Here is a 26,529-nt window from a genome sequence, read left to right as displayed (position 1 = left end):
AGGGGCGCCTGGGTGGCACAGCGGTTAAGCATCTGCCTTCGGCTCAGGGCGTGATCCCGGCGTTGTGGGATCGAGCCCCACGTCAGGCTCCTTTGCTATGAGCCTGCTTCTTCCTCTCCCTCTCCCCCTGCTTGTGTTACCTCTCTCGCTGCTGTCTCTATTCTGTCGAATAAATAAATAAAACCTTAAAAAAAAAAAGAAAAAGAAAAAGAAAAAGAAGCAGCAAGGGAAGGCCAAGGGGCTTGACCTTGGTGTAGTGACCACTGCTGTGGTCCTTGGACCAGTTACTTGTATTCTGTTTGCTTACCTGTAGCATGGAAGAAAGGTGGACCAGATCAGTGATTCTCCATTGGAGCTTCTCATTAGGATCACCTCGAGAATTTTTTTAAAAATTGGTGTGGAAATTCTGATTCAGGAAATCTGCGGTAGGCCTACCCATGACATTTTTTCAGCTTTCCAGGTGATTCTGGTGTGTAGCTGAGCAGAAGCACCTTTGCCCAGGTCTGAAGGGGTGGGGAGCTCAGGCAGGTGCAGGGGAAAGGCCTCTGCAGGTGAGCAAGCCATCATTGTCCTTCTGAGTCCTGGGAATGCAAGATGGCAAGATTCCATGAAACTCAAAAATGAACATTCCAGGAGTCCCCCTTCTAACACTCTATGATGTTCAATCCCAGATTTCTTAGATCGCATGATTACAAAGTGTTACTGTTTTGTGGAAGTAGGCTTCTACACGGGATGCTTGTGACACTTGGTTATTCTGAATTGTATGATTTTAAGAGTCTGAGGTTCTATAATCATTCCATGTCGAGACTGCGATTCTGCACTCATCCATGCTTTTCTGTATTTCAACCTGCTGTTATTATTGTCCTTTAAAATGAAGATCCCCTGCATCTCCGATTCTAACATATTATTAGACTGACTTTCAAGGATTCTAAGAATCTAAGCTATTATGGTACTAACATTTAAAAAAATTCTAAATTCAGCAACTCTGTGATCTGTCATTTCATCCAGGCAGTTGGCCGCCAGGGCCCGGAGCCTGGCCTTTGTCTCCCCAAGACAAGGTGGTGATTGTGCGAGCTTGGACGCGTGCCCCCTCCCCTGCTTGGCCTGGACGGCCTCTCTTGGGGGAAGGAGTGGGGGTGGGGAGAGCAGAGACCCCACAGAGCTCTCTGTGCTCCGGCTCCGGTTGTATCACCTTGGCAGAGGAGTGGAGGGCAGGGCGCGTATGAGGCCACGTCTGACCCTGCAGCGGATAGGCTGGTGGGCTATGCCCGTAGCAGTACCTGAAGCTTGCTTAGGGCATTGACCCCATCTCAAAACTGAGCTGTCATCTCCCAGGGTGCCAGCTTTGGCTCAAGACATTAGAGTCTATCCCACCCAAAGCCCCGCCCCTAAACATGCACACACCCTCATTCCAGATGGGAAAACTGAGGCCCAGAAACAGGAGGTGACTTGCCCGATAGAGCTGGTGCCCAAGGCCTGGACTCCTCTAAGGGTCCGGCTGCTGCCAGGCGCCCTCCAGCCAGTCCTTAGGCCGTGCTTTCTGCACAGAGCCGTGGACCTTCTAGAGGACCAAGTCCACATTCAAGAGTCCTTCTAGAGGACAAGTCCCTCTGAGGTGACGGAGACCAGCCCAGCAATTTAGGATCACACATTTCTGGCCAGTAGCGTGGCGGCATTCACCAGGCCCAGGAGCGGCTCTCCCTGCCCCACATGACCTCCCCTGGCCGTTTCCTGCCTGCCAGACCACACCGTCTTCCGTTGCACTCCCCCAGGACTGGTGCTGGCATGCACCAGGGCACGTCAGGCTGTGAAACGGGGAGGCAGAGGGTGTGCTGGGAGCAGTGGGGCGTGTGTGCTCCCTGTGTCACCTCGAGAAAGCTCCTCCCTGGGGACTGGTGGATCCAAAACAAGATTTTTTTTTGGTTAGAGGATTAACTGAGATTCTATACAGGAAAGGCTGACGGACTGGGATGGGGCGGAGGCCAGCCTCATCCAGGGGTGCTCCTGCAGAGCCGTGCTGAGCCTGGCTTGAGACTGGGCTTATGTATAGTCACAGCGGGGGGCAGGGAGGAGGGGGCTATGGGATTTCAGACACTTTCCTGGGTTTTTACAGGGTTGGCAAGATGGGGAAGAAGAGTATCGGGGCCGTGGGCATCTGAACTTTTAGGCAGGTGTCCCTGTAATGAGGACGAGCTCCGCTGGTTCCTGGGTCCCAACTCTGGGCCAAGCACTTTGTATTCCTAAGCTCATTAAATCTTCCCGCCCCAGAGGTGTCATTCTTCCTCCTGGCGCGATGGGAAACTGAGGCTCAGGTGTGTGTGCACCCAGTCGCCGCAGAGGCAGGATTCGAGCCCAGGTTGGAGGCGCACGGCCGGGGCCCTCTTGCACTTTGCACCTGGCTGGCTCAAGAGCTAGACGGCGGCCACCTCCTCACGCCACTAGGGAGGAGAAAGACATTTTCCAGAACAGGGAAGGGCAGTTGCAGTTTTCCTTCCTTCAGCATGGTTCTCTTAGTTTTGCAGGCCATCATTTGTGTCATTTTGAGAAACCCAGAGCTGCCTGTGGCTGGGCCTCCCCCGCACCCACTGAGTCTTGTGGGGGTGGGTGTAGAGCAGGGGCCGTGCCACCCCACGCTCGACACCTGTGCACGGAGCTCCGAGTGTGCACGCTGGCACGTCCGCCCCTGGCCGATAGGCTGGTGCACACGCGCGCACAGGGGTCACGCTGCTGCCGAGCCCCAGGGAGCTGCGCGGTTGACAGGAACTGGACAGGCCGACCTCCCTTTGAGTCCTGGAGCAGCATGAAGGGCCGCTGCTGTCCTCCTGACCATTCGCTTCTCTGTGGGTTGACTTAAAATGGAGCTGGCAGGTCATCTTAAGGTGTGTGCCCTTGGGACATTCCTGTGTGTGCGTGCGTGTCTGGAGACCTGCGGCTGCCCAGGCCCAGCTCGGGACACAGGCTCAATGCCCACTTGTGGGCCGAGCAAGGAGGCTTTGCTCCAGAGTTTCCACACGCCAGCTCCTCCTAGGTGCTTCCCGCCACCCCTGCCCCTGGCCGCCTTGGCTGCTGGGAGTGAGGCGAGGGTAGGAGACCAGGACCAGGAAGGAGCCCCGTGGGTGAGCTGCTGGGCCCGGGGACGGTGGGCTTCTGGAGGGCTTGTCTGGGGTCCCTGTACCGAGTTACTGCCCTGCTGTCATCCCTGGGGAGGGGGGACTTGCCCCCCTGGTGATGTGGCTGGAATCAGGTTGAACAGCCATCTCCTGAGGCCTGGAGCCTCACTCAGGAAGCATGGTGGGGTACCAACCCTGAGAAGATGGTTCCAGGGGGTGCTGGGAGAGCTGTCTGGAAGTGGCTGCCCTTCCCCCGTCCCTCTCTGTGTTTCCTTCAGACGTTCGCCTAGCACCAGACTGGGTCTAGGGGTCTGCGCTCCGTCCTGCCCCTCACAGGTTGTGTGATGCTTGAGGTCGCCAGGCCTCCCCGGAGACCACGGGGATCACCTGCTCTGTGCGCCACGTCCAGCTCTCCCCCCTCCCCCTGGGTCTTCTCCCTTTGGAGACTCAACACCTCTCCCACTGGCTCCTGCTTCTGGGCTCTGAAGAATCAATTGTTCTGGGGCCTAGCAGGCAACTGGGAGCAGTGGGAGCTTCCCGTGGCCTGGCTGTTTCCAGCGTGGCCCTTCCTGCACTGAGCCTGTTTGCTCACTGGCAGGGGAGTGTGTGTGTGTGTGTGTGTGTGTGTGTGTGTGTAATTATAGCACTATGGCGGGGTAGCTGCCCCCACTTCCACGTCAGCTCTGGGGTGGACCCTGTCCCCAGGGGCATCTTAAACAGGCTCAGGTGACAGTTTTATAGTCAACTTTTCAGGGCAGGGCCTCTGGGAGAGAGCCAGGATGGACAGTTGTCACGAGGCTGTCCCATCTACCCCTGTTGCCTGCTGCCCAGTGACAGCCGGTCCCCCTTCCATCCTTCACTGCCGGCTGCAGGGCACTGCCATCACCACCCCCTCGTCTCCCCCTCCTCCTGCCCCAACCATCAGCCAGGAGGGGGCCCCTGGCAGACCCCCATAGCCACGCAGGATGGTTGAGGCCAGACAACCTCAGAGTCATTCTTGACGCCTGGCTCTGCCTCCCCAGGGCCAACCCAAGTCTGGGGGACTCTGTCTCCTGCCTGTCTCCTGAGTTGGTCACCTTTCTTCTCTCTGCGGCTCCTCCCCAGACCGGAACAGTGGCTCTTCTCAGCAGCATAGGGCAGCAGCCCATCCATAGCTGGTGTCCTCACATCTAGTCCCTCCCCCCATTCAATCTGTTCTCCTTGCGTAGCCGGAGACCTTCTTGAAATGCTAGGCCGATCTGGCCACCCCCGATTTGAAACCCTGCCCTGGTGCCCCACGGTTCCTGGGCTACCCTCCCACTCTGCCATGTAGACCCAGGAGCCCATGTGCTCTGGCTCTCTGGAAGCCCCCTGTGCTTCCTGCCCTCCAGCCCTTTACACGCGAGCAAGCCTTTCACAGGCATCCCCCTGCACTTAGTCTTCTTCAGGCCCTTCTTGCACTCGCCATGGCCTCCTTCCCAGCTATTCTGTCCTGTGCTCCCTGAACACAGCGCTCTACTCCTCAGAGCACATCTCTTACTATGTGCATCACTGTTGAAGTATGTGACTTTTCTCGGTTAATTTGACCTGGGTTTATTGGGAGTCTAGTATGTTCCAGGCACTGTTCCCGGTACTGGGGCTGTACCATGGTGAACAGAAAGACAGCGGAAGAGTGCAGCTCACACTTTTGTGTGATGACAGGCAGTGAAGAAATAAATACAAATGGGTGTGCTCGGGGGTTAGGTCAGGTTCAGCTAGGGTTGTCAGGGACAGCCCCTCTGAGAAAAAGGGTCAGCTGGCTAGAGACAGGTGAAGCAAGGAACAAGTGATGGGAAAGGTCTGTGGGAAGGGCAGCTCTGGCTGAGGGAACAGTAAGAATGGAGACCCTGAGGTGAGGCAAGGATGTGCTTGGCCTGTTCAAGGAAGAGAAGGACGGCCAGGGTGGCCCTTCTGACAGCTCCAGCTCGGGGGGGAGAGCTGGTTGGGAGGAGAGGGGCTGAGGCACAGGAGTGAGCAAGTCCCCAGCACTGCTCTCCCTTCTCCCATCTCCTCCCCCAGCTGGGCAGCCTTCCTCTGGGGGACATAGATGGGCACTTGTCTTGAGAGCCCCTTCCCCTCCCCCTGCCCCTCGGAACACTCACAGTGGGGACAGGAAGTGTCGGCCCTCGCCTCCCAGCTGCCCGGGTGGGATGCCACTGCGCGGGCTGGCCTGCCCAAGGAGGGACAGAGGCCCTATTGAGCTCAGTCTCTGGACCAGCAGGGACAATAGCCACACTGAGGACCAGGAACATCAGCCGGCATGCTTGTCCAGGAAGTCGCCAGGCTGCTGCCCGCCCCCCTCCCCAGGCCTCCCCAACCACTCTAATTTTTTCCTCTAGCTACTGTTTTTCAGGATGATAGTAAGGTCCAAAATGGTCACTTTGTCCTTCACCTCCTCCCCAGAGGCTCCCTGCTCTGTGCCAGACCTATGCTGGGCCCTGGGATCAGAGAAGAATCCCACATGGTCTCTCCCCGGGGAGGGGACCAAGGACGAGGCAAGAGACGCACGAACCAAGTAGGGCATCCCACGTCCTCCTACAGGGATGTCCAAGGCACAGCAGCCTGCAGTGGGCAAGGATGGATGGGTCTGCAGGGAGGGCTGGTAGGGAAGTCTTCCTGGAGGAAGAGTCATAGTTCTAAAGTGCTCCTGCATCCAGGTCAGGTTTTGAAGGCACAACAGCCGTGTGGCACAGGCAGGGCAGGACTAGCTTCTGTTACAGGCCCAGAGGTGGAAGGAAGCGATGGTCTCCACCTCGTGATGCCGGGACTCGAACTCTGGCTGCTTTTCCAGCCTGCGTGCCGTCCACGTGCAGAACATTTGCACCAGAAGGGACCTAGGCCAGGAATGCCAGCACAAGTCATGGGTGCCTGTCAGCCCCCAGCCCACGGGCACAGTGAGGCGGATACCCCCCCCCCGTCACCCCGTCCTCGCCTGGAGAATCCTCCGTGAGCCAGCTGTCTGGTGGCTGGAACTGGAGTGACACCCAGGATGGTACACTTGCCCTTCCTGTTTCTCTTCCCTCCTCTCACTGACACAGGTAGACCATGACCCAGGCAGGGCAAGGGCCAGCCTCAGGTCACAGAGCACGTTGGTGGCGGCATGCTGGGGCCCAGCTAAAGGTTTCCATTGTGAGGCTTCAGAGGCTGGGACAGGCCCCACGTGTGGCCCCCCTCTGTGAAGAAGAGACCCCACCAGTCCGTGGTGGTGGCACTCCACTGCTTCAGAAATGTCACGATTTGAATGAGATGCTTGGGTTTTTCTTTCCCACCTGACCGTAAGCTCCTGGGGGCTGGGGTTCCATCTGTCCCGTTAGCCACCCTGCTTCAGTGCCTCGTAGAGAGTTGGCACTCGGTACATGAAGTGTTGAGGGCATGAGTGGAAGACCCTGTGGCGGGAGGCGTAAGCGCACCCAGCGACCACTCCTCAGTCCCTTCCCCACTCCAGGCCTGGTGGTTTGGCCCCTGCTTGGCCTGCAGGGGACAAGCGGGACCCCCAGGGGCAACACCGGCTCAGCCACCAAGCTGGTCACATACACGCCAGGCCGTGGTAAGCAGCCAGCCCAGTCGGGGTGGTACTTGAGCTTCCTGTGGGGAAACTGAGGCCCAGAGAGCCACAGTAGTGAGCTTGCAGGGGAGTCTTGCAACCTGGGCAGGGAGCTGAGCCAGAATCTCCTGACTTCTGAGCACCCAACCTGGCCACCAGCCCCCACATCCATAGCTCAGGGACTGACTTTTCCTGATGGCTGGGCCCCTCGGGAGCTGTGCGTGCCAGTGCCAAGGCAAACAGCAGTGGCGGGGTGGGGGGAGGGAGGAGATGCCTGTAAACCCCGAGTTCCTTTGCTCTCCTGAACAGACAGGGCCGGAGCCCCAAGCAGCCAGGCCCCCTGCTCCCTCCATTGTTCCCTGTGATGGCTTCCAGATGCCGAGGAGTCACAAGTTTGGGGCTGAGCCAGGAGAGCCAGGCCAGCCCTCCCCCAGCCCCCCACCGCCACCTCCACCACCACCGGTCCGCTTTCAAAGAGATGGCCCTTCCTCCCTCTGCAGGCTGTCGCCCCTCTCCAGTCCCGCAGCCTCACTCCTGGGGCGAGGAGCCCTGCGCCCCATTCCCGGCTCTGACCCTCACTTCCTGTAGGGCTGCGGCTACTCATTTGCCTTCTGGGTGCCTCGGTTTCCAGGGCTATGGAATGGGCGCGTGGGGAGGGGGCGGGGTAGAGAAGACAGCGTCTGACTGACAGGCCTACTTTAACAGGCTGTTAGCAGTATCCGCTAGACCAGTGGTTCCCACAGTGGGTGCCCCGCTGGCAGCATCAGCATCACCGGGAACTTGCGAGAGAAGCGGATTCTCAGGCCCACCCCAGACCACCTGGTTCCGAAGCTCTAGGAATGGGACCGGCAGCCTGTGTCATAGCGAACCCCCCCGCCCCCCCAGATGGTTCGGATGCCTGCTCAAGCCTGAGAAACAAGCCTGTGCTCTGGAATTTGGAGGGTGGGCATCTCCAGGCGGGGAAATGGAGCGCAGACGCCTCAGTTCCCTGGTGAGGAGAAGGGATCAGTACTCCTCTTGCTGTGCTGGTGAAGTGGACACTTAGCACCGGTCAGCCTGGTTCCACACCACGCTTCCGGCAGAGACACTCTGCGAGGGCAGGTTCGTATGTCTGCCTCATGTTAGCACGTCAGCACGTTAAAGGATCTGGCTCAGAACCCCAGCAGAGGGGCCTGTGCCCAGGCTGCGGGGCGGGAGGGCACTGCTTGTCCTCACAGGGGCGAAGCGGGCCCTCGTGCCACCTGAGGGGTCGGTGCCCCAGAGCGACAAGATGAGCGCCCCCCCCCCAGGGTGCAGAGACCAGAAGGGTCCCTGCAGGCAGGAGGGGGCAAGGAAAGCGTCTGGGGGAGAAGCTTCCACTGGATGGGGTTGGGAGACAAGGTATGCCAGGTAGTCAGGACTGGTGTGCACAGAGGGGAATGGGAGAACGAGTACCACGAGCCAGCCTTCTCCCCGCCCCCCCCCATGACAGGTACACGCTCTCTTTCCTCGTGTGGGGCTGCCCAGAGACAAGGGCAAGGACACCTCCAATGCCCACACCCCAGAAATCAGAGTGGAGAGCGACTGGGAGGCACGCAGTGCTGTGGGAGTCAGCCTGACCCGGGTTTGGGTCTACTGCTTCTTGGCTGTGTGACCTCAGGCACATGTCCCCACACCTCTCTGAGCCTCGGATTCCCCATCTGAGGACGGAATGGCTGGTGGACGTTACACTGCACACAGGCAGGCTGGGTTTTATAGTGCGGACCCCGGGGCCCAGGGAGGGGAACGGAGCATCTGAGGGCATAAAGCAGCACTCCCCCGGAGCCCTGCTGCACTGAGCACTCTGCCCTGGGGACAGTGGGAAAGGGATGGTTTTGCAGACTTTCTAGTCCCTAGGTGAAGAAGCAAGGTCTGCTGCCGTCTGGGCTAGGGAGGTGAGAAATGGGGGGCTTTGGCCTCCCCAGGAACCTTTGGGAAAGTCCCACGAGGGCCGCTCTTCCTCTGCTAGGTCCTCGCGCTGAAGGGCAAGAGCACAGGCGGCGGGTTTGTGCTGTGGTCCGATGCCTGTCAGTGACCATGAGAGGCCCACGCAGGCATGCCTGCACACACACTCACACGGGTCTGTATGCCCACCCAGCCCCTGCCACTAGCCCCTTCTCTGGTTTCCATCTGACACTGTGGAACCACAGGAAAAGCTGCTAGCTACCTGGGCTGGCCCACAGGAGCCCTTCACCTCTGCTCTGCCCGGTCACAGTTGCCACGGGTGGCCTGGAAACCAGTCCGTGGCCTTCAGGACCTCACTTGGCAGTGAGGGGATTGGACAACAGCCAACAAGACTGGAGTTCAAGGCCTGCCTTTTACTTGCTTGGATGGCCTTGGACAGGTGACTGAACCTCTCTGGGCCTCTGTTTCCTCATCTGGAAATGGGGTCACAGTGAAGCCACCTGCTGGGCGGGTGTGTGGCTAGCACTGGCATGCGGTGTACACTCAACACGGTCCTTTCCCGTCTGTGGGGTTATGGTCTCCTGAGCGACTCGGGCTCCAGCACTCACCTGCTGAAGGTTCTCAGGTGGACCACTTGCTTCTCTTTCTGCCCTTCCGTGGCCAGAGGAGGAGATCGAAGCCCAGAGAGGGGAGGGACTGCTGTGAGGACAGAGCCGAGGCTGGAGGTCGGGCCTACAGCCTCCCTCCAGGCAGCCGTGGGAGCCCCAGCCCTGGCTCCTGCCAGAGTGGCCCCAAACTGCTGACTTCAGCGTTTTACCGGCCAGGGGAGATCAGATTTCTTTTCTGGCTCTGGGCCACCCTCCACACCCTTCCCCCATTGCTATTTTGAGCTGAGTTCCCCTATCCCCTCCTCCCAGGGCCGTGGACCTCATACCAAAACCTCATCCCAGGTGAAGATCACCACTGGGTATCCTGCCACCTTCTGGTCCCCAGCGGCACCCCTAGGATTAGAGCAGGGCCTTCCTCCAGCAATAGGGCTGCGCTGGTCACATCTGGCCTGGCCTGGCCGGGGATGGCCTCAGATGCAGAGCTGGGGACCAGCCAGTCTGGGGAAATGGTGCTGCTGGCCCAAGGTGGCCCTCCAGAGTGGTCAGTGCAGCCCAGGAGGGGTGTCCTGCGAGAGGAAGAGCCCACACTAGGACCCAGCATTATCCCAGCATGGCCCCCTCCTGCCAGCGGGACCTCAGCCCTGGCCCACATGCTTCATCCGTCTTGGGCACTGCCCATGCCAGTGTTGCCTTAGAGCCCATGTGCTCTGAGCCCCACCCGGTGGCCCGAGGGAAGCAGGGGATATGGAGCACTCTGCGTCAGCACAGCACACGTATAGACTGGTGGGAAACGAGAAGGCAGAAGTGGTTAAATTCGGGATGAAATCTCTAGAATGCTGGATCATCCCTGGCATGCTGGAGGCAGGGTCAGGGCAGGACATGACCCGCAGCCAAGCAAGTGGTGCAGACCACAATGTCCCCTGGGAGTTTGGGGAGCAGGGCCCTTCTCGGGGGAAGCAGTGGGAGGGTTCTCAGCTAACACAGGAGCCTGGGACTCAGAACATGGACTAAGCACCTCAGGGAGGGCCCTTAACTCTGGGGTGGGGGAGGCCAGAGGGCGTGGCCTGTGATCTTGGCCTTGAAGGATGCAGGGCCATTCACCAGGTAGAGAAATGTTTGGGGCATTAAGAACAGCAAGAGCAGAGGCTTGGGGCAGGGGTGAGGGGTGGGGAGGAGGGCACAGCATTTGCAGAAAATGATTTTGTTGCCGTTGCGTGTAGGTCTTGTAGGAGGGGGAGTAGCTGCCACTAAGGTTAGAAGGTCATCCGGGCCCCATGGGGAAGGGTCCCGAAAGCCTTCGGTGTTTTGCCTCAGTCCTGCAGGTGTCCAAGCCTGCTGGGGTCATTAAAGGACCTGGGGGAGGCTGCCCGGCTGCCCCCAGCGTATGTCTGCAGCAGGAGAAGGGAGCACAGTCAGAAGGAAGGACTCGCAGAGCCGACAGGCCACCCAAACAGAGATGTGCAGGGGCTCGGGGCCCACTGTGAACCAATGGTTTTCAGACTCAGTAGCATCCAGCTCTGGGCCGACCGCAGGGCGGTCGCGAATCTGCCCTCCGTCTCCTGCAGTGGCCAAGGCATGGGCTGCGGTTCTCTCTGCAGTCACACAAGGGGAGGAAAATCCACATCTTTTGCAATTGCTATGATTCGGATGTTTTTCACCCCTTCGGACTGGCCCCTCTTCCCCTCCCCGCCCCTGAGCTCTGATCCGTGTGGTTTGCTGATGGAGGAAGGCCAGAAGCAGGAAACAGATAACTCAGGGAGCGGCTGTTCATGTGATTCCAAAGTCTCTGCTTTCCAAAAAGTTGAGCCCCAAAGTGCTTCACTTTGCCTGGCCTCGGGGTGGGGTTGAGAAAGAGGGGCTTCTGCTCCGCTGTTGCCAGGGCTCCTCGAGGCACAGGCACCGAGCTGGAGGCATGTGGGGGTGCAGAAGGGAGGCCTGGAGGGTCTCCTTGGTCTCCGTGTGTCCGTTTCCTCTTTCCCTTTGAGTTCGCTTCCCGCCTTCTCTCACCTCGTCCTGTCGCTTCCTGGTCCTCCTCTCCCAGACCCTGCCCTGTCCTGCTGCCCTGTCCTGCTCACTCTTGGCTCTCACCACCCCCCCACCCTCCTTGTCCCTTATTCCTGCTATCTCTGCCTCCCTTGCCCTGCCTCTCTCTGCCCCACCCGCCTGGTTTCCCCCCTCCCCTTGGCCCTTCCCTCCTCTCTACACCCCCTCTCCATGCCCCCTCCCCAGGGTTTTCCTGAGACCTTTTCCTGGCACTGTGAAAGCTTCCATTGTTCCCGGCACTTTGACAAACCCTAGTGTTGTGGAATCAGGATGGCATTTTTGCGGTGGCTTTGGGCTGGGAACGGGGTGGGAGGGGTGACAGGAGGCTGGGCTTTCTGGGCCCATGCTGGGCTGCGGCAGGAACCCAGAAAAGGGGAGGGGGCCGGGGGAGGTGGCCAGAACGCCTGTGCTCAGACAAGGGGGCCCTTGAGGATCCAGAGGAAACCCAGGGTGGCCTCTTGCAGCGTCCTTCCTCCCTCCCAGCAGCCTGCGGGCTGCCCGGCCCGGCCCACCTGTCCCTCTGATCCCTGCTTCCTCTGGGGCCTCCTTGGAGCCTGCAGCTGCCGGGACCAGGCTGCAGACACCAGGGCGGCCCTCCTGCCTGCCTCCGCAGGCTGTGTGTGTGGACACGTGAGTGTGGGGTTGTTGGAGGGTCCCCAGAGCAGGGAAGGAAAAGCGGGGGTCTCAGCACAGGACAGACTTGAGCTCAGAACCTGGCCCCACTGCCTACTAATTATGTGACTTCGGACAAAGCCACTGCCCCCTCCCAAGCCTCAGTTTCCTTCTCTGCCATTAGGATTAAGAGTGCTGAGTTTGTAGGCCTGTTGCTTCGATTAGAGATCATCTCAAGTGTCACGCATGGACACTGCGCCTGTCACCTGGGAGGGTGAAGCGTAGCCTCTGCCTGAGGATATGGGTCCAAGAGTGTTTCTACAGGTGTGGGTCTCAGCTTGGGCCAGAGCCTAGAAGTGTGTGGTTGATGGTGTCATTCCTCATCTGTCTTCCTGGAATATTCCACAGGGCCTGAGGCAGAGTAGGTACTCAATAGCTGTTAGTTGAATGAATAATTGAGGTGGGGGCCAGGGGCTGGAGGCCAGAGGTGGGGTCGTGTTCCTAGGAACGGGCTTGTTCTCTGGTTTTCTCACAGCTGTTTCGTGGAGAGGCCGTGCATGAGGAGGAAAGTGTTGCTTTGGGTCCAAGGCTTGACTCCATGGCTGTGGGGCCCGGCACAGGTTGCTTGGCCTCTCTGGGCCTCAGTTTGCTCTTCTGTCAAATGGGGAGGCTGTGGTTGCGGTGGGGCTGGCATGTAGTAGGTGCTTATTAGATGTCCGGAGCAGCCGGACATCACTTGCTGGTGGAGAAACTGGTGATGAGTACGGGAGAGCCAGGGCCCAAACCCGGGCCTCTAGCCACAGCCCCTGTTCACCCCACATCGGCCCAGACAGCAGGGAGGGCAAAAGGGTGGGCCCGAGGAAGGGGGGCTCAAGAGAGGAGTATCCAAGACAGGGGCAGTGCCTCTGCCAGGGAGGGCCCCTAATATCCAGAAAGGATCCCCAGAATCCTCTTGAACTCTCCAGGAAGGGCCAGCAAAGCTGCCCCCTCAGCCTCCGTGTGGAAGGGCATCTCAAACTCCTGAGACCCAGGGCTCTTCCTCTCTCGACTGGGCCAGGAGCACCTCAGGCACTCGGCTGCAGGAGAGCATGCAGACAGGGTGGGATGGGGAGCCGGCAAGGAGCCCATCTGTTCCTTATTTCCTCCCTCTGCTCCTCCTGGCTACGGCCCTTGCCTCTCCCCTGGATGCACCGTGGGCTGGCCTCGCGCTCCCCAGCAGAGAGCGGAGCGTGACTGAGGCTGCCAGGCGCACATTGACTTACGGGCCTTGGAGAGAAAAGTGATCCTGTCCGGCAGGTCCAGCAGCCAGTACCACCCTCATTCTGGCGATGGCAAACCTGAGGCCCAGAGAGAGGAAGGGACGCCCCCAAGGCTACCCAACATGCTGGGACCCATGATGGTAGCCGCCGATCCCTGTTTCTCCCCGTCCTGGCTGGGCGGGTTCCTCATCTTTGTGCAAGTCTGGCAGGGCAATTGAGTGAGTGGGCTCGAGTCAGGTGGCCTGGGTTCAAATCCAGGCTCTACCATTTGCTGGCAGTGTGGCCTTGGGCAAGTCATTTTAACCTCTTCATGCCTCAGTGTTCTCGTCTGAAACCTGGGATGGATCATGCCTAGCGCACGAGGCGGTGGTTGTTGTAAGAATACAACGAGAGCCTGGCCCTGACGAGACCTGTAAAGAGTGTGGCTGTTCCTTTGTCACAGAGCTTGGCTGGCCACAGGCTGCCCTCCCAGGCACGCAGAGGTGGTGCGGCCGGGGCTGGGGTGCAGCCTGCGGCTGGGGCCACAGCTGGAACCCCATATCCAGAGAGCAGAGGCCATGTATCCTGGGGCAGAACCTGGGCATGGAGTCCTGACAGGCAGGGGACAGAGCCTCAGCAGTCCCACCCTGCTGCCCTCTCCTGGGCCCAGGGTCCCCAGGACTCTCGTCCACCAGCTACCAAAGGTGACGATGCCCTCTCCCTGTAAAAGGGGCCAAGAGGAGAGCAAGCTTCATCCTCAAGGCTTACTCATTCTGGGTGGGACTCCAGGAAGCAGGGGCAGGGAAATTGACTGGCAGAGTGACCAGCCAAGCTCTTATGTCATGTGACAGGTGTGGATACTTCCCAGCTGTCCTCAGTTGAGGGAGAGAATGGGATCTAGGAGGTGGGAATTAGGTTCCATGGCTGGGGCAGGGCATCTCTACGGACAGGAGAACCAGCAGCTGGAGGTCGGCCAGCATCCAGCACGCGGGCCCCAGTGGCCGCATCTGCAGGGGCAAAGGGGGAGGCAAGTATGGACAGAGTTGCCATCTCAGTGGGTTGCCACCACCTTGGGAAAGCATAAGGCGCCCCCTTGTGGGCAGGAGGGGCTGGCAGGCCAGGGAGTCGGCTGATGAATCGTCATCATCCTCTCCATCAAAGTCATACCTACTCATTAAAGACAATTCATTAATTAGAATAGAGAATCCCGTCTCCCAGAGGCAACCTCTGAACACTTCTGACCTTTCTCCTGCCGGCCCTTCTCTGGCCCACTTTTCCTTTTTATGCTTTTACTCTGGGGAGCAGTCTGTAGCCTATCACTTGTCCTGTTTTCTTTACTAAACCTTTTCCCAAACCCTTAAAAAAATTCCTCGTGAGTATTTTAATGGCTTTGCTGTCACTCATCCAATGGGTGTAACATCACCAAGGAAACCAGAGCGTTGGTGTTGAGTGTTTAGCCCGTTCTAGTTTTGCACGTCCTAAACCATGCTGTGATGAACATTCTGGAACACCCTGTTGGTCCACATCTCTGAGCATTTCCTTAGAACGGTTGCCCGGAAATAGATTTGCTGGGGGAATGGACGTTTCTAAAAATCTGAAGGCTTGTTACCTAGTTGTGCTTTAAGAATCTAGTAGGAAATACACCTGTTCAGCAACCCCCAGCAGTGCCTGAGGGGGCCCGCTCTCCACACCTGCTGGCTGGCCTTCCCCAGTAACGAGAATTGGAGTACGCTTTGACTACAGGCGTGAAAGTGCCCTAAGAATCACCTGGTTCAACTGCCTGACCAAGACAGAGGTCCCCTCGGCAGCCTCCCTGATCGTTGTTTACCCAGCCCCCTGCTTGCATACCCCCAGTGACAGGGAGCTCACCATCTTGCCATCAACCGTAAGAAATCTCATGAGCTGTTGGGAAACAAACACGGAGCCATTCTGAGGAAGTGCCCAGATAGTGTCAGCATCGTCCGCCTCTCTTCCCAAGCTTGCCTGGATGGCTCCTCCCACAGTCCACCCAGCTTTGCCCTGGCTGCTCCTTGGCCCAGCTCCCCCTTCCCACCCCCACACCGGCCGCCACTGCCCACTTCCCAGGCTGCCCTGTGTGGGGATTCTAGCCATGGTGTGGAGGTCCGAGGTCCAGCCCTGCCTTCCTGTTCAGTCCCTGGTCTGCTGTGTGTCCTTGAGCAAGTTGTCTTGCCTCTCTGGCCCCCGGAGGCCCTGTCTGTGCTACAAGGGGTGGTGTGTATGCACCAGTGAGTTTTGCCAGGGTTGCTGGCTGATGTGATTCCCCAGAGGGGTACGTGGCAGGGGCCTGGGTCAAGAGAGCAGGTCAGACCTGGCATCCTTCCCAGCCAGGGCGGGTGACGGCCCCTGCAGAGCCAACGGCAGTCAGCGTCTGTTTCATGTTGAAGTTTATGAGAAGAGGCCGGCCTTTCTGGGAGGAGGTAGGGGGAAAGTGTGGGGGGTAGAGAAGCCTTTGTTCCGTCAAACATTCCTCCTCCCTTTGGCCCTGCCCTCTTCTGTAAGCATAAACAGTGTTGGAATAAGTCCTTCCAGGAAGCAGCTCCTCGCTGCTGAGTCGAGAGAGCTGCTTACTGGCCTGTCTTCTCCTCCCTGCATCCACTGCCTCCTCACCCCTGCCCTGCACCTCATTTCTCCCCTCTGCCCGCAGGATGGCAAAGCCACCAGGTTGGGCTGAGCAGAGCGGCTGGGGGGTTTCTCCTCCAGAGCACAGGCCTCAGCTTTGTGGTGGAGACACACTCAGGGGTGACAGACAGCAAGGGGAAGCTGCTTTCGCGCGGGAAGCTTTTTGGCAAGTCCCCGTGCCTCCGTTTCACCATCTGTTAAATGGGTTGATGAGATTCCTTGCCCCACGGGGTTATGGGAAGAGTTGAGTGGGAGCCTGTCAGGCTGTGGTAGCACCTCATACCCGTCTGCCCTCTTTGCCCTTTCCTCTGTTCTCTGCCAGCAGCGCCTGCAGAGCTGCCATGGCCTTCCTCTCTCTTTCTTGGTTCCTCTCCAAAAGTTCTAGAAGGTGAAGACTCCTAATGCCATCCCTTTTTTGCCTGCCACCTCCCCCACCACGGGGGATAGGAGCCCACACTGTACCCAGGCCCCCTCCCATCTTCGGAGCTCTCCTCCTGTGATTTCCACCCCCTGGTGGCAGCTGCAGCCGCTGCCCCACCCAGAATGCAGCTGCTCCCACCTCCAGCAGATCATCCTCAAGCTGCTAATGGTCATTGAGCACTTGCAATGCTCGGCCATCCAGCTGACACCTTCATAGGCATGAATGCACCCCATCCTTCCAGCAGCGCTGGGGGGCGGGCCCGTACCATCAGCCCAGATTTCCAGATGAGGAAACCAAGGCACAGAGAGGTTGAGTAACAGAGGATCCCCCAGATCGTCCCAGGCAGAGGCCGAATGCCATCACCAGCATCTGGCCGTGACATCCATGGTGTGGGCCCTGTCCCATGCAGGGGGGTCAGAGCGGGGGCCTCCCAGGGTGGGAATGGTGTGCTGAGGACCTCTGGTCCTGCAGGAGGCCGGAGCCCCTGTTCCTGGGCCCTGCCCAGCAGTTCACACTCCCTGATGGATGGCTCCAGAATGGCTGGTTTTCTACTTACACGGCATGGTGGTGCTTCCCTCCCCTCCCCTCGCCCCTGCCTCTCACCTGCCTGCTTCTGTCTTTGGTGCACACTCTGTATCATCTTTTTCGTGTGGGTTTCCTTCTTGCTCGTTTCTGAAGCAGAGACTCATTGGGAACTGAATTGTCAGCCCCGCCCCGGTCCTCACCCTTCCCTTGGCTGAGTGCCCCCTCCCTCTGATGCCTGCCCCCGGCCCTTTGCCCCAGCTGCAGGGCCTGTCAGTTTCGGAATCAAGCAGCCTGTGGAACCAGATCCCAGAGTGGGCCTGGCTGACCATGGCCCCCAAATTTCCCTTCAATCAAGGAGTCTCAAATCTTACCATTGGTGAGGCACCCCAGGCCCACCTGTCATTCCCTTTTGAATGGAGGTGCCTTGGGGAATGGAGACACTAGGGATAGAGTTCACGTGGTACTTCTTTCAGGATTACTGAGGAAAGGAGGCCATAGAAGCTAGAGTGGCTTAGACGCCCTGCATTCCGGGCACCAGGTAGGAAAGGTGGCCCCGGGAGGGGTTAGAGGGCTCGCTGTACACCCGCTAACTTGAGACCAACAGAGCTCAAAGTGCCTTCAGAGATATAAGTTGACCCCTCTACTGCAATTTGACCGGGGCCTGGACACTGACTGCACGCCGAGTGCTCCCCTCGGCATAACCAGCCTCTCTCACAAACTCTCCAGTGCTGAGAGCCAGCCCTGCCTTAGAGCTCAGACTGAGCTTCCTCCCCAGGATATCGTGGCTGCCAGGAAGGCCAATAAAGGTCCAAAAGACATTCGGCAGCAGGCCCAAAAGTGCAGGGCAATATTCTTGTCACTTTCTAGATTTAGATTCACATACTCAGCACCTATGTCCCTTTCCAGTGTTTTGCCTGAAATTCTAGTAGGCTGTCACCAAGTGGTGGTACTGGCTCCTGGGAATAAGAGACATGATTCTTGAAAGAAGCAATTATCATTTTATATGCTGCAATTGTTTTGTATAAGTAAATCATAATAATAACTAGCACTGCTGTTTTATGTATCGGGCACTGTTCTAAGTGTTTCACATGTATTACCTCGCTTAATCCTCAGAACAGCCTCATATGGTAGTTCTTGTCATTATCTTTATGAAGTAACTTGACCCAGATCATAAAGCTAGGATTTGGATCCAGAGTCCGTGCGCTTAAGCTTTACGCACTCCTTCATAAATGGGCAATCGCCCGGAGAAACAAGACTGTAGAAACGGATCACATCGTGGCCCGGAGTTTCTTAGGCATAATGGCATGCGGATTCCCTGGGGCCCTCGTTAAGGTGCAGATTCCAATTCGGTAGATCTAAGGTGGAGCCTGAGACTCTGCATTCCTAACAAGCTCCCAGGCAATGCCGCTGACGCCCGTCTAGGACCCAGCGTGGAACCTGTGTTTAAGCCTGTCTCAGACCCCGAGCCTGTAAGCGCCAAGGACATAACGTGAATGCAGGGAGCCACTGGTCAGAATGGGGAGGACTCTCCTCGGCACCAGCTGATGGTCCCCACCGAGATTTCTGGACCGATGTGGTCATAGTTCCATGTGAAATCTTCCATTTTCAAATACTGGGGTTACGAATCCAACTTTATAAAGCACCCTGCAGTTTGGACACCAATGTTCATAGCAGTATTATTCATAATGGCCCCAAATGAGAAACAACCCAAATGCCTATCATCTGACGAATGAGGAAATAAAACATGGCGTATCCATACAATGGGATAATCTTTGGCAACAAAAGGAATAAAGTACTGACAGGTGCTACTACATGGATGAAGGTTGAAAGCATTACACAGAATAAAAGAAGCCAGGCACAAGTGGACAATTACTGCATGGCTCCTCTTAATGGACTAGCTAGAACAGGGAATTCTGTAGACGGGTGGCTGCCCCGGGCTGGGGAGGGTGAGAAGGTGGAGGTAGTCTGTGGCGTGACCGTTAGTGGATACAGGGTTTCTTTTGGGGGAGTGACAGAATGTTCTAAAATTAGCTTGTAGTGATGGTTGTTAAACTCTGGGAGTATCCTGAAACCCATTGAATTGTACTCCTTATACGGGTGAAATGTGGGGTATGTGAGTCCTAGTTCACTAAAGCTGTTTAAAACAAAAACAAAAACACCATGCAGGAGAGAACTAGTCTCTTTAATAGATAAAGCGCAGTTACAAATCAACAAGAAACATAACAACCCCCCCCCCCCCCGGCAGAAGAAAGATACAAAGGAAACATACGAACACTTCCCAAAGGAAACACGTGGCTTCTTAAATGCATGAGGAATTCTCCGTGGTTCGTAATAAAAGACATACACATCAAAGCTGCTCTGAGAAGATTTTCTACCTCTTAGATTGGCGACGGTGGAAACTTTTGGCAAGGAGATGGGGCATTAAGTTGGTGCTCCTGCAGCATGGTGGGGCGGGAGCCAGTGCCAACTTGTCATTACCTTTCAAAATTAAAAGTGCACATACCCCGCATCAAAATTAAAAGTGCACGTACCCCGCGGTTTTGTTTCTGATGTCCTCTCCTGTGTGCAAAATGTGATAAAAACACCCACACAATTATTCATTGTGGCGTTGTCTGTAATAAGAACGCAAGAGTGCAACAGCCCAGAGGCCCTGTAACACAGCCTGGCAGACGCTGGAACTCACGGGGATGCCATGCTGTGCAAGTGTTACACGCAAGACAGTAGGTCTGTGTGTCCTGATGCAGGGAAAAGAAATTCATGATGCATCTTGCAGTAATAATATGCCCGAGGTAGATTAAGATGCAAAACAGGGAAGGCGTAGAACCGAATGTATAACGTACCCCTGGAGTGAGGGATGGGGACGTGTGTGCATTGGCGTGTGCTGCGTGTGTTTTTAAGTGCAGAGCCCATCTCCGGGCTGGGGTAAGGAAATGAAGACCGCCTCCAGGAAGGGAGCCGGTGGCCGGGCCCCGGGGGAGGGGAGACACCCCTTCACTGCACCCCAGATTGCATCCTTGCGCCCGTGTTGCCTTGCCAATGACCACACAAACCACACCACCGGGGGGTGGGGGTGCAGAGAGCACCTGGGTGCGGCGACATGCGACCACTAGCTGCCTCTTTATGACGTGAGTCAGAGAAGTCAATTCTGGCCACCGTCACGTACTTTGCTCCCTGAAATCTAGAGAAGATGTGTATCGCCCACCAACTCTTCTGTCCTCTGTGCGGGCTCCCAGCCTTGGGATTCCCGGGGGTGATCTGGGGGTGGCCCTGGTACTCTCTGGATGGACGCGAGAGGCGCCTGCACGTGGGCTATGAAGGCTGCCGGGGAGGACCGTGGGGATCCTGCAGGGGCATCATGTTGGCCTGGTGGACCCCAATGCCCTCTGTGTTTGCTTCCTGTCCTCTAGGCACGCCCCAAAGGTGAGGGTCTGACCCCGTACCAGGGCAAAAAGCGCTGTTTCGGCGAGTACAAGTGTCCCAAGTGCAAGAGAAAATGGATGAGCGGGAACTCGTGGGCCAACATGGGTCAGGAGTGCATTAAGTGCCACATCAACGTGTATCCGCACAAGCAGGTGAGCCGGGAGGGGCTGGGGGCGGGAGGCAGCGGCCAAAGGGGCTCTCTCAAGGGCCTTGGGGCCGATTTTCTTCCTTATTGGGCCTAAGTTTACTCCTGCATATGACAAGGATGAGACCAGATCTCTCCAAGTTGGCCCTTTGTTGGTCTCCTCTGAAATGGGAGTAAGAGAGCACCATTTCCCCAGGAAGGGAAGGAGGTTAAAGAAAGTTAAAGTTCAGCAAGACCCTGAGACCGTGGACCCAGGCGAATTCTGAAACTAATGAGCTGGGGTTGCTGCTGCGGGATGAGCGGGGATGTGGGGGCAGCAGTGTACTCAGAGAACACGCATCTCATTCATTTGCTCACCCAGTTGCTTCAGGTACACGGGGCAGCTCCAGTGTTCCAGGCCCCGTGCGTGGGGCTGGTGGCCAAGGTACACGTGGGCATGCTGGGGGGCGGGGGGCAGACGTGGTGAGGCAGCTCATCCCAGGAAGTATCCACTCCCTGCAGGATGCAAAGAGGAGGTCTGTTTACTCTGGGAGCTGAAGGACGGGAGGAAGCCAGACCTGTCACAAGTGGGGGACAGCCATCTTAAGAAGGCCATACAGCAGGTGCAAATGCCCTGTGGCCTTAAGGACTTCGGTGCTCAAGGCCCAAATCTCAGTGAAGGATCAAGAGCATCGAACAAGAGGAATGGGGTAGGAAGCTGAACGGGGTGCTTTCCAGCCTTGGGGACTACTCAAAACCCACAAGCAGCAGAGCTGTCAGCTTTATTTTGAGATGACTATTCTGGTGTATGCAGAGATTAGTCTTGGTGGGGCTGGGTGATCGAAAGTGAGGAGACCCATGGGAAAGTCATGGCTATAGTCCTGTGCCTGCTGGGAAAAGAGGCCTTGGACCTGGGTTGGACACTGGGTTGGATGTGGAAGGTGAGGGAGGAGCAGGAAGCCGGGAGCACAGTCACACCTGAGCAGATGGAAATGGGCTTACTGAGGTGGGCAGCCTGGGCTGGAGGCAGGGCAGGGTGAGACCCAGACGTCCCAGATGAAAGCAGGAGTCTCTGGTATGCATGTTACATTTGAGAGGTGCCTGGAGATCCAAGTCGAGATGTTAAGAAGGCAGTTGGATTTGTGATGTTGAGCTCATGTGAGAAGTCAAGGGGGCTGCTACATACTTGGGCATCGTTGACCTTCAGGTGTTTAGGGAGTGGACGAGATCTCCTGCAGAATGTAGACAAAGTGGAGACAGAATTCCCCAGACCATGTATTGCAGAATCCAGCGCTGGGGGGTTGGAGGGAGGAGAAGCCCATCAAGGAGGAGAGCCAGGGAGTGTAGAGTCCTGGGGTTGGGGCTGTGCCAGGGTCGGGGTCAGGGACAGGTGTGGTTAGTGCAGAGAGGTCAGTATCATGGCCGTGGAGAAGTGGCCTTGGGATTTGGCACTAAGGAGGGGGTCCTCAAACTTCGTGGGGTACCACTTTGACATGGACATCTTGTTGAATGGCAGCTCGGGTCTGCGAGCCTCGAAGCGGATACCCTGCAGGTCAGGCATAAGGGCGGAGTAGGGATGTTGATTCACAGCAGACCTGCTGGCTGGGGCAGTGGCCGTGGAGCCATAATGGGGGAGGGAGGGGTTTGTGGGGCTGGGCTGCAGAGGGAATACCTTCACTGTCCACTCCCTCGAGGGGGTTTGATTGTGGAGAGAAGCAGAGTGATGGGGCGGTCGCTGCGGTAGGGCAGGTGGCATTGAGGAGGGTGTGATGGAGATGGGAAGGCCTGGAGCCTGTGACAGGCAAATGAGAAGGATCCAGAAGGAAGCAAAAGGTGGATGATACAGGGGTAAGAGGGCGATGCCTTACCATGGGCACAGAGGGAGGGACATGGGGAGTGGTTAGGGTGGTTGGTGGGTTTGCTGGTGCAGAGAAGAGGAGCTTCCCTTCCCAAGCTTCTGTCTTCTCAGAGAAACGGGACAGGAGGTTTTCAACTAGACGTGAGGGTGAGGAGGGGTGGGGTGGCCTTGGGGAAAGACGGAGGAGGAAGTGGGCCTCCTAGAGAAATCGAGCTGCATCCCCGGCCACGGGAGGTGTGAGGTCGTAACTGTCACCAGCGCTGCCAGCCGGGTTCTGGGACTTGCTCCAGTGGGGGTCATGGGCAGGTGTGGGCCAGAGTCTGCGGACAGCGGCACAGGGCAGAGGTTTGCCGGACCGTGATTCACAGAGAAGAAGGCCGAAGAGCTGGCGTGTTTGCAGAAGTGTGATGGTGCACGATCCTGGGGTATCAGCTAGATGGCGGGGAAAGGAAGCCAGGGGGGCCCTGATGGACAGGGAGGTTGGGGGGGGGCTGCACTGGGTGGAGTGGTACAGAGAGCAGGGTTCTGAAGAAGACTAAGTCCACGGTGCAGTCAAGGGGGTGGTGGGAGAGCTCATGTTGATGACGTCGTGGGGGGCACCGAGGAGCCAGGGCTGGGGCCAGTCCTCCCTGTGGAGGCTGAGTCACTGAGAAGGATGGTGGGAGCGGGGCAGGGGTAGGACTTTGGGGCTTTGGGGCTCTTGGGGAAGGCTCCCCTGAGGGACTGATGTCGGCTGAGCTCTGGTGGAGGGTGGAGGGGGCTAGGAGGGAGTGGCTACGGGGGAGGGAACAGCATGTGCAAAGTGGGGAGGCCAGGGTCAGGTACAGAGCACTGGGGGAGCTGAGAGGTGAAGCAGAGGTCGGAGGAGGGCCGGCTGCATGGGGCTGGCTTGCAGGCGGTGGCGTGGAGTTTGGTCTTTATTCTACTGGGAGCACAGGGAAGCCGTCCGAGTGGATTCTTGCGGTGGAAATAGTTTGTGATTTCATACCCCTCGTGCCCGCTTCTGCTGCCTCTGTTTGCAGACCCTCCATCCCTCCCCCTGCCCCAGGGGTCTCTGTGGTTCCCATCAGCCGCACAGTGGCACACGGACAAATAGACTCAAAGCTGGCCACGGCGGTCCGGTGGACAGGGGTGTCCTGAGTGGCAGGCCCTGGCCCACATCCTAGTGGCGTCAAGGGGGATACTGAGGCCCAGCAGTGCCAAGACAGGCCTGATGACCCAGTGGGTAGGCCCGGTGTTTTAGGAGCATGTCCAGGGTATGGGGTAAAGGAGACACCGTGTCCTGGTTCCTGATTCCTTGCCAATTCCTGAGAGGGTCTGAGACCCCAAACACACCTTTCCCACTGTGTCGGACCAGGAGCACACTCACCTTTGGGTTGAACTCTGCTTTCCCAGGGGCCCTTGGGCATGGCCAGTGCTGTTCAGTGGGGTTCATGCCCTCTCACTGGATGCCCTTTGCTGAGGAGTTCTCTAGAGCCAGATCCGAGCAGTGGTGAAGGAGGACCCAGTTCCAGGACTGCCAAGCCTTCCAGGACCGCCTTCTCCAACGGGAGAGACGGGATCCAGTCAGGGTCAGCAACTGGCACTTCGGGAAACCCTGGCCCCCACTGGGTGCCGTTTGCTGAGCCCCACCCTGACAGCCTTCCTGCGTCTTGTGTGCTTAGACCCGGTGTTCTGTTCATCCCCCTTCCACAGGGAGAACAAGCGGGGCCCACATGGTCTTCCCAGGGGCCCCAGGGGGCAAGTGGAGCTGTCCTTACACCTGTGTTTGGGGACAGTCTGTTGAAGTGTGGGGAGCCCAGGCTGGAGGCCGGCTGGCATCAGGATGTGTCCCCGCTCTGCTGCACAGGCACCAGGGCAGCCGGAGCAAAGTGCTGGGTGCACTCCTAGGGCGGGAGAGAGGAGGCCAGGCCGCAGGTGGATTCCCGTGAAGGGAGAGGGCAAGAACGGAGAAACTGTACCAGTACTTAACACCTGTCATCCTCTTAGCTACCCCGGTCAACTCTATTGGCTTCCCATTGTACAGAGGGGAAAACTGAGGCAAGGGGCATAAATGACTTACCCAAAGTCAGTAGAGAAGCTGGGATTCATGAAGAAGCATCAAGTTTGGGGCCAGAAGGGGAGGGGAGCAGGGAGGCAAGGTCACGGTGGCGGCTGGGGAGGGGAGTTGGTAAGGCCCCATTTCCTGCTGGGGCTCAGATGCACGGGGTCTTGGGTGTGTGTTGGGGGTCTGCGAGGCTCGATCCTTATAATGCTCACACCCTCTGCAACCCAGGCAGAGAGGCAGGGCCCAGCCCACAGGCCTGAGGCCAGGGGACCTGCTTCCCTGCCGTGGCCCCAGCCTCCGGCACCCCTGCCCCTGTATTGCCCAGCATCCAGCGGGGCAGGGCTTCCCGCCACTCCCCTTCCACCAGGAGGCCCGTTCTTGGCTTGCACCACCATCCCAGGCCGGCTATGGCCTCACCTGACTCATCGGCTCCATCCTACAAAACTCAGTCTGAGCGCAGCCTCCCCAGTCAGCCTGGCCCCGCCACGTGCACCCCGACACTCAGGATCAGTCTCTGCATGGGTACCCAGTCCAGAAGGCTCTTCTGAGAACACGCAGCTCTGCTCTTCCCCTCTCCCAGTCAGTCGTCCCTGTTGTTGAGCCCTACTGTGTGCAGCCAGGAGACTAAGGCCAAGAGAGACGGTAGGGCTTGAGCAAGGCTGCTCAGTCTGGCAGTGTTAGGGGGCCTAGGTACCCCTCCCCAGCAATCAGGGGCCTTCGAACTGCTGAGAGGAGGACTTGGAGTCCGCCCCCACCCCCGTGGAGGAGAGGGCTGCTTTATTTCTCCTGCCCACCCCCCACGGAGCTCTGACCTGTGCAACATCTATGCCCTGAGAACCCTCCACTTTCCCTCTCCTCCCTCCCCTGCACATCTGTTTCCCGTCAGCCTCCAGCTGCAGCTTCCCTGCCCCCCAGGAGAAGAAAACACTGAAGGGCTCTGCCTCCCTGCTGGGGGTGTGGGCGCCCTGGTGCTATCCATCCCAGCAGCTGGATGTTTGCCCTCCGTGCAGGGGAGTCGTCCTGCCGGCCTCCCCCAGCTCCCCCACTCAGCGGAGCCTGGACCTGTGGAGAGCAAGGGCACGGATGGGGTCATGGCCAAGGAGGAGGGAGGGTAAGGATACTGCAGGGCTGTTTCCCCGGGGACTCAGCTGCCTCCCCTGCCCCCAGCCTGCCCCCAGTGCTCCATCGCACTGACGATAGCAGCAGTAATACACGGTGGTAATACTGGCTGACACTTTGCCCAGGTATCTTTGCATGTATTATCTTATTGACTCTTCACAACCACCTTATCAAGTAGCTACTCTTAGTAACCCCATTTTATAGAAGAGACAATTGAGGCACAGAGAGGTTAAGTAACTTCTAGAGGCCACACCGCCATTATTAAGTCTTGCAGAGCTTGTCATGGCTATAAAGGGCTTTAAGGCAGTTGTCTCACGTCCTGCTCTCTCCATCACGCACACAGTGTATGTTATTAACTCCCGCCCAGGTTACAGAGGGTGTGTCCAGCTTCTCAAGGAGAAGCTCTTACCCAGCAGCCCTGGGTAGATAGGGGAAGCTGCAGGCCCTTGGGCAAGACCCTGAGTGTCTTGGGGCCTCGGGTTTCCTCAGCTGTAAAAACGACGATAGCGATAGCCCCCCTCGCGGCAAGGTTGTCGGGTTAGGTGGTATGGTTTGCGTGGCAATACTTTGCGAAGTATAAACCATGGGGGGCAGGGTGGTGTGGGGCCTGCCTACTCTGGCCTCTCTAGCCCCACCCGGAAGACTGGGTCAGGGAGGGGTTCTGGCCATCATGGAGAGCTGGAAACCAGGCCAAATCTGATCTGGGAGAGGAGAAACTTGAGGGCGGCCTCTCTCCGACCTATGGGAGCCGAGAGTGTGGGGCCCCCCGTGTGCGGTGATGATGAGGGTGGGGAGATGGGGAGCCAGCGTTCAGCTACAGGTCAGGAAGCCCTTCTTACAGCCAGGCAGCTGGGCCGGCAGGGCGCTCCCCTGCCCTGGCTTGCAGGCTGGCCCATGAGTTGCTGTTTGTCTTCCCGAGATGTCTGCGAGGGTAGGTCAGGGGCCTTCCTGGGCCTTCCAGCTCGCAGTCATGGCTCCGGCGCCCTATGCCATGGTGCCCCCCATCAGTAACCATACCAAGCATGAAGAGCCTTTATCTGCTCCGCTCTTTCTGATCAGTGAAGTGTAACAACGACCCCCAAGAAGAGTGTTGCCAACGTCCCCTTTTACAGATGGGGAGAGGGAGGATCGGAGGGACCAGGTGGCTTGCCCAAGGTCACACAGCTTGTGTCTGACACAAAGCTAAACTCTTCCTCCTCTCCCCTGGCCAGGAAAGCCGGTCATCTTAAAGCCCCGTGAGCCAGGGCCAAGGCTCCCGTGCTTTTCGCACACCTTCTCT

At 57.9% G+C, this 26,529-nt stretch overlaps 1 protein-coding gene across 1 annotated transcript in view; it reads left to right on the top strand.

Moving 5' to 3' along the window:
• ZCCHC24 (zinc finger CCHC-type containing 24) overlaps positions 1-26,529 on the top strand; it is a 60,984-nt gene that overhangs the window by 28,962 nt on the left and 5,493 nt on the right. Inside the window, exon 3 of the mRNA XM_002922420.4 lies at positions 20,090-20,254. Within this exon, the coding sequence (XP_002922466.2) occupies positions 20,090-20,254 (165 nt within the window). The remainder of the gene's footprint in view (positions 1-20,089; positions 20,255-26,529) is intronic.

This window comes from Ailuropoda melanoleuca, chromosome 6 (assembly GCF_002007445.2).
Source record: "Ailuropoda melanoleuca isolate Jingjing chromosome 6, ASM200744v2, whole genome shotgun sequence".
NCBI classification, from domain to species: Eukaryota; Metazoa; Chordata; class Mammalia; order Carnivora; family Ursidae; genus Ailuropoda; species Ailuropoda melanoleuca.
Note: the sequence above shows the minus strand (reverse complement) of the source record. Positions and strands in the feature narration are given on the sequence as shown.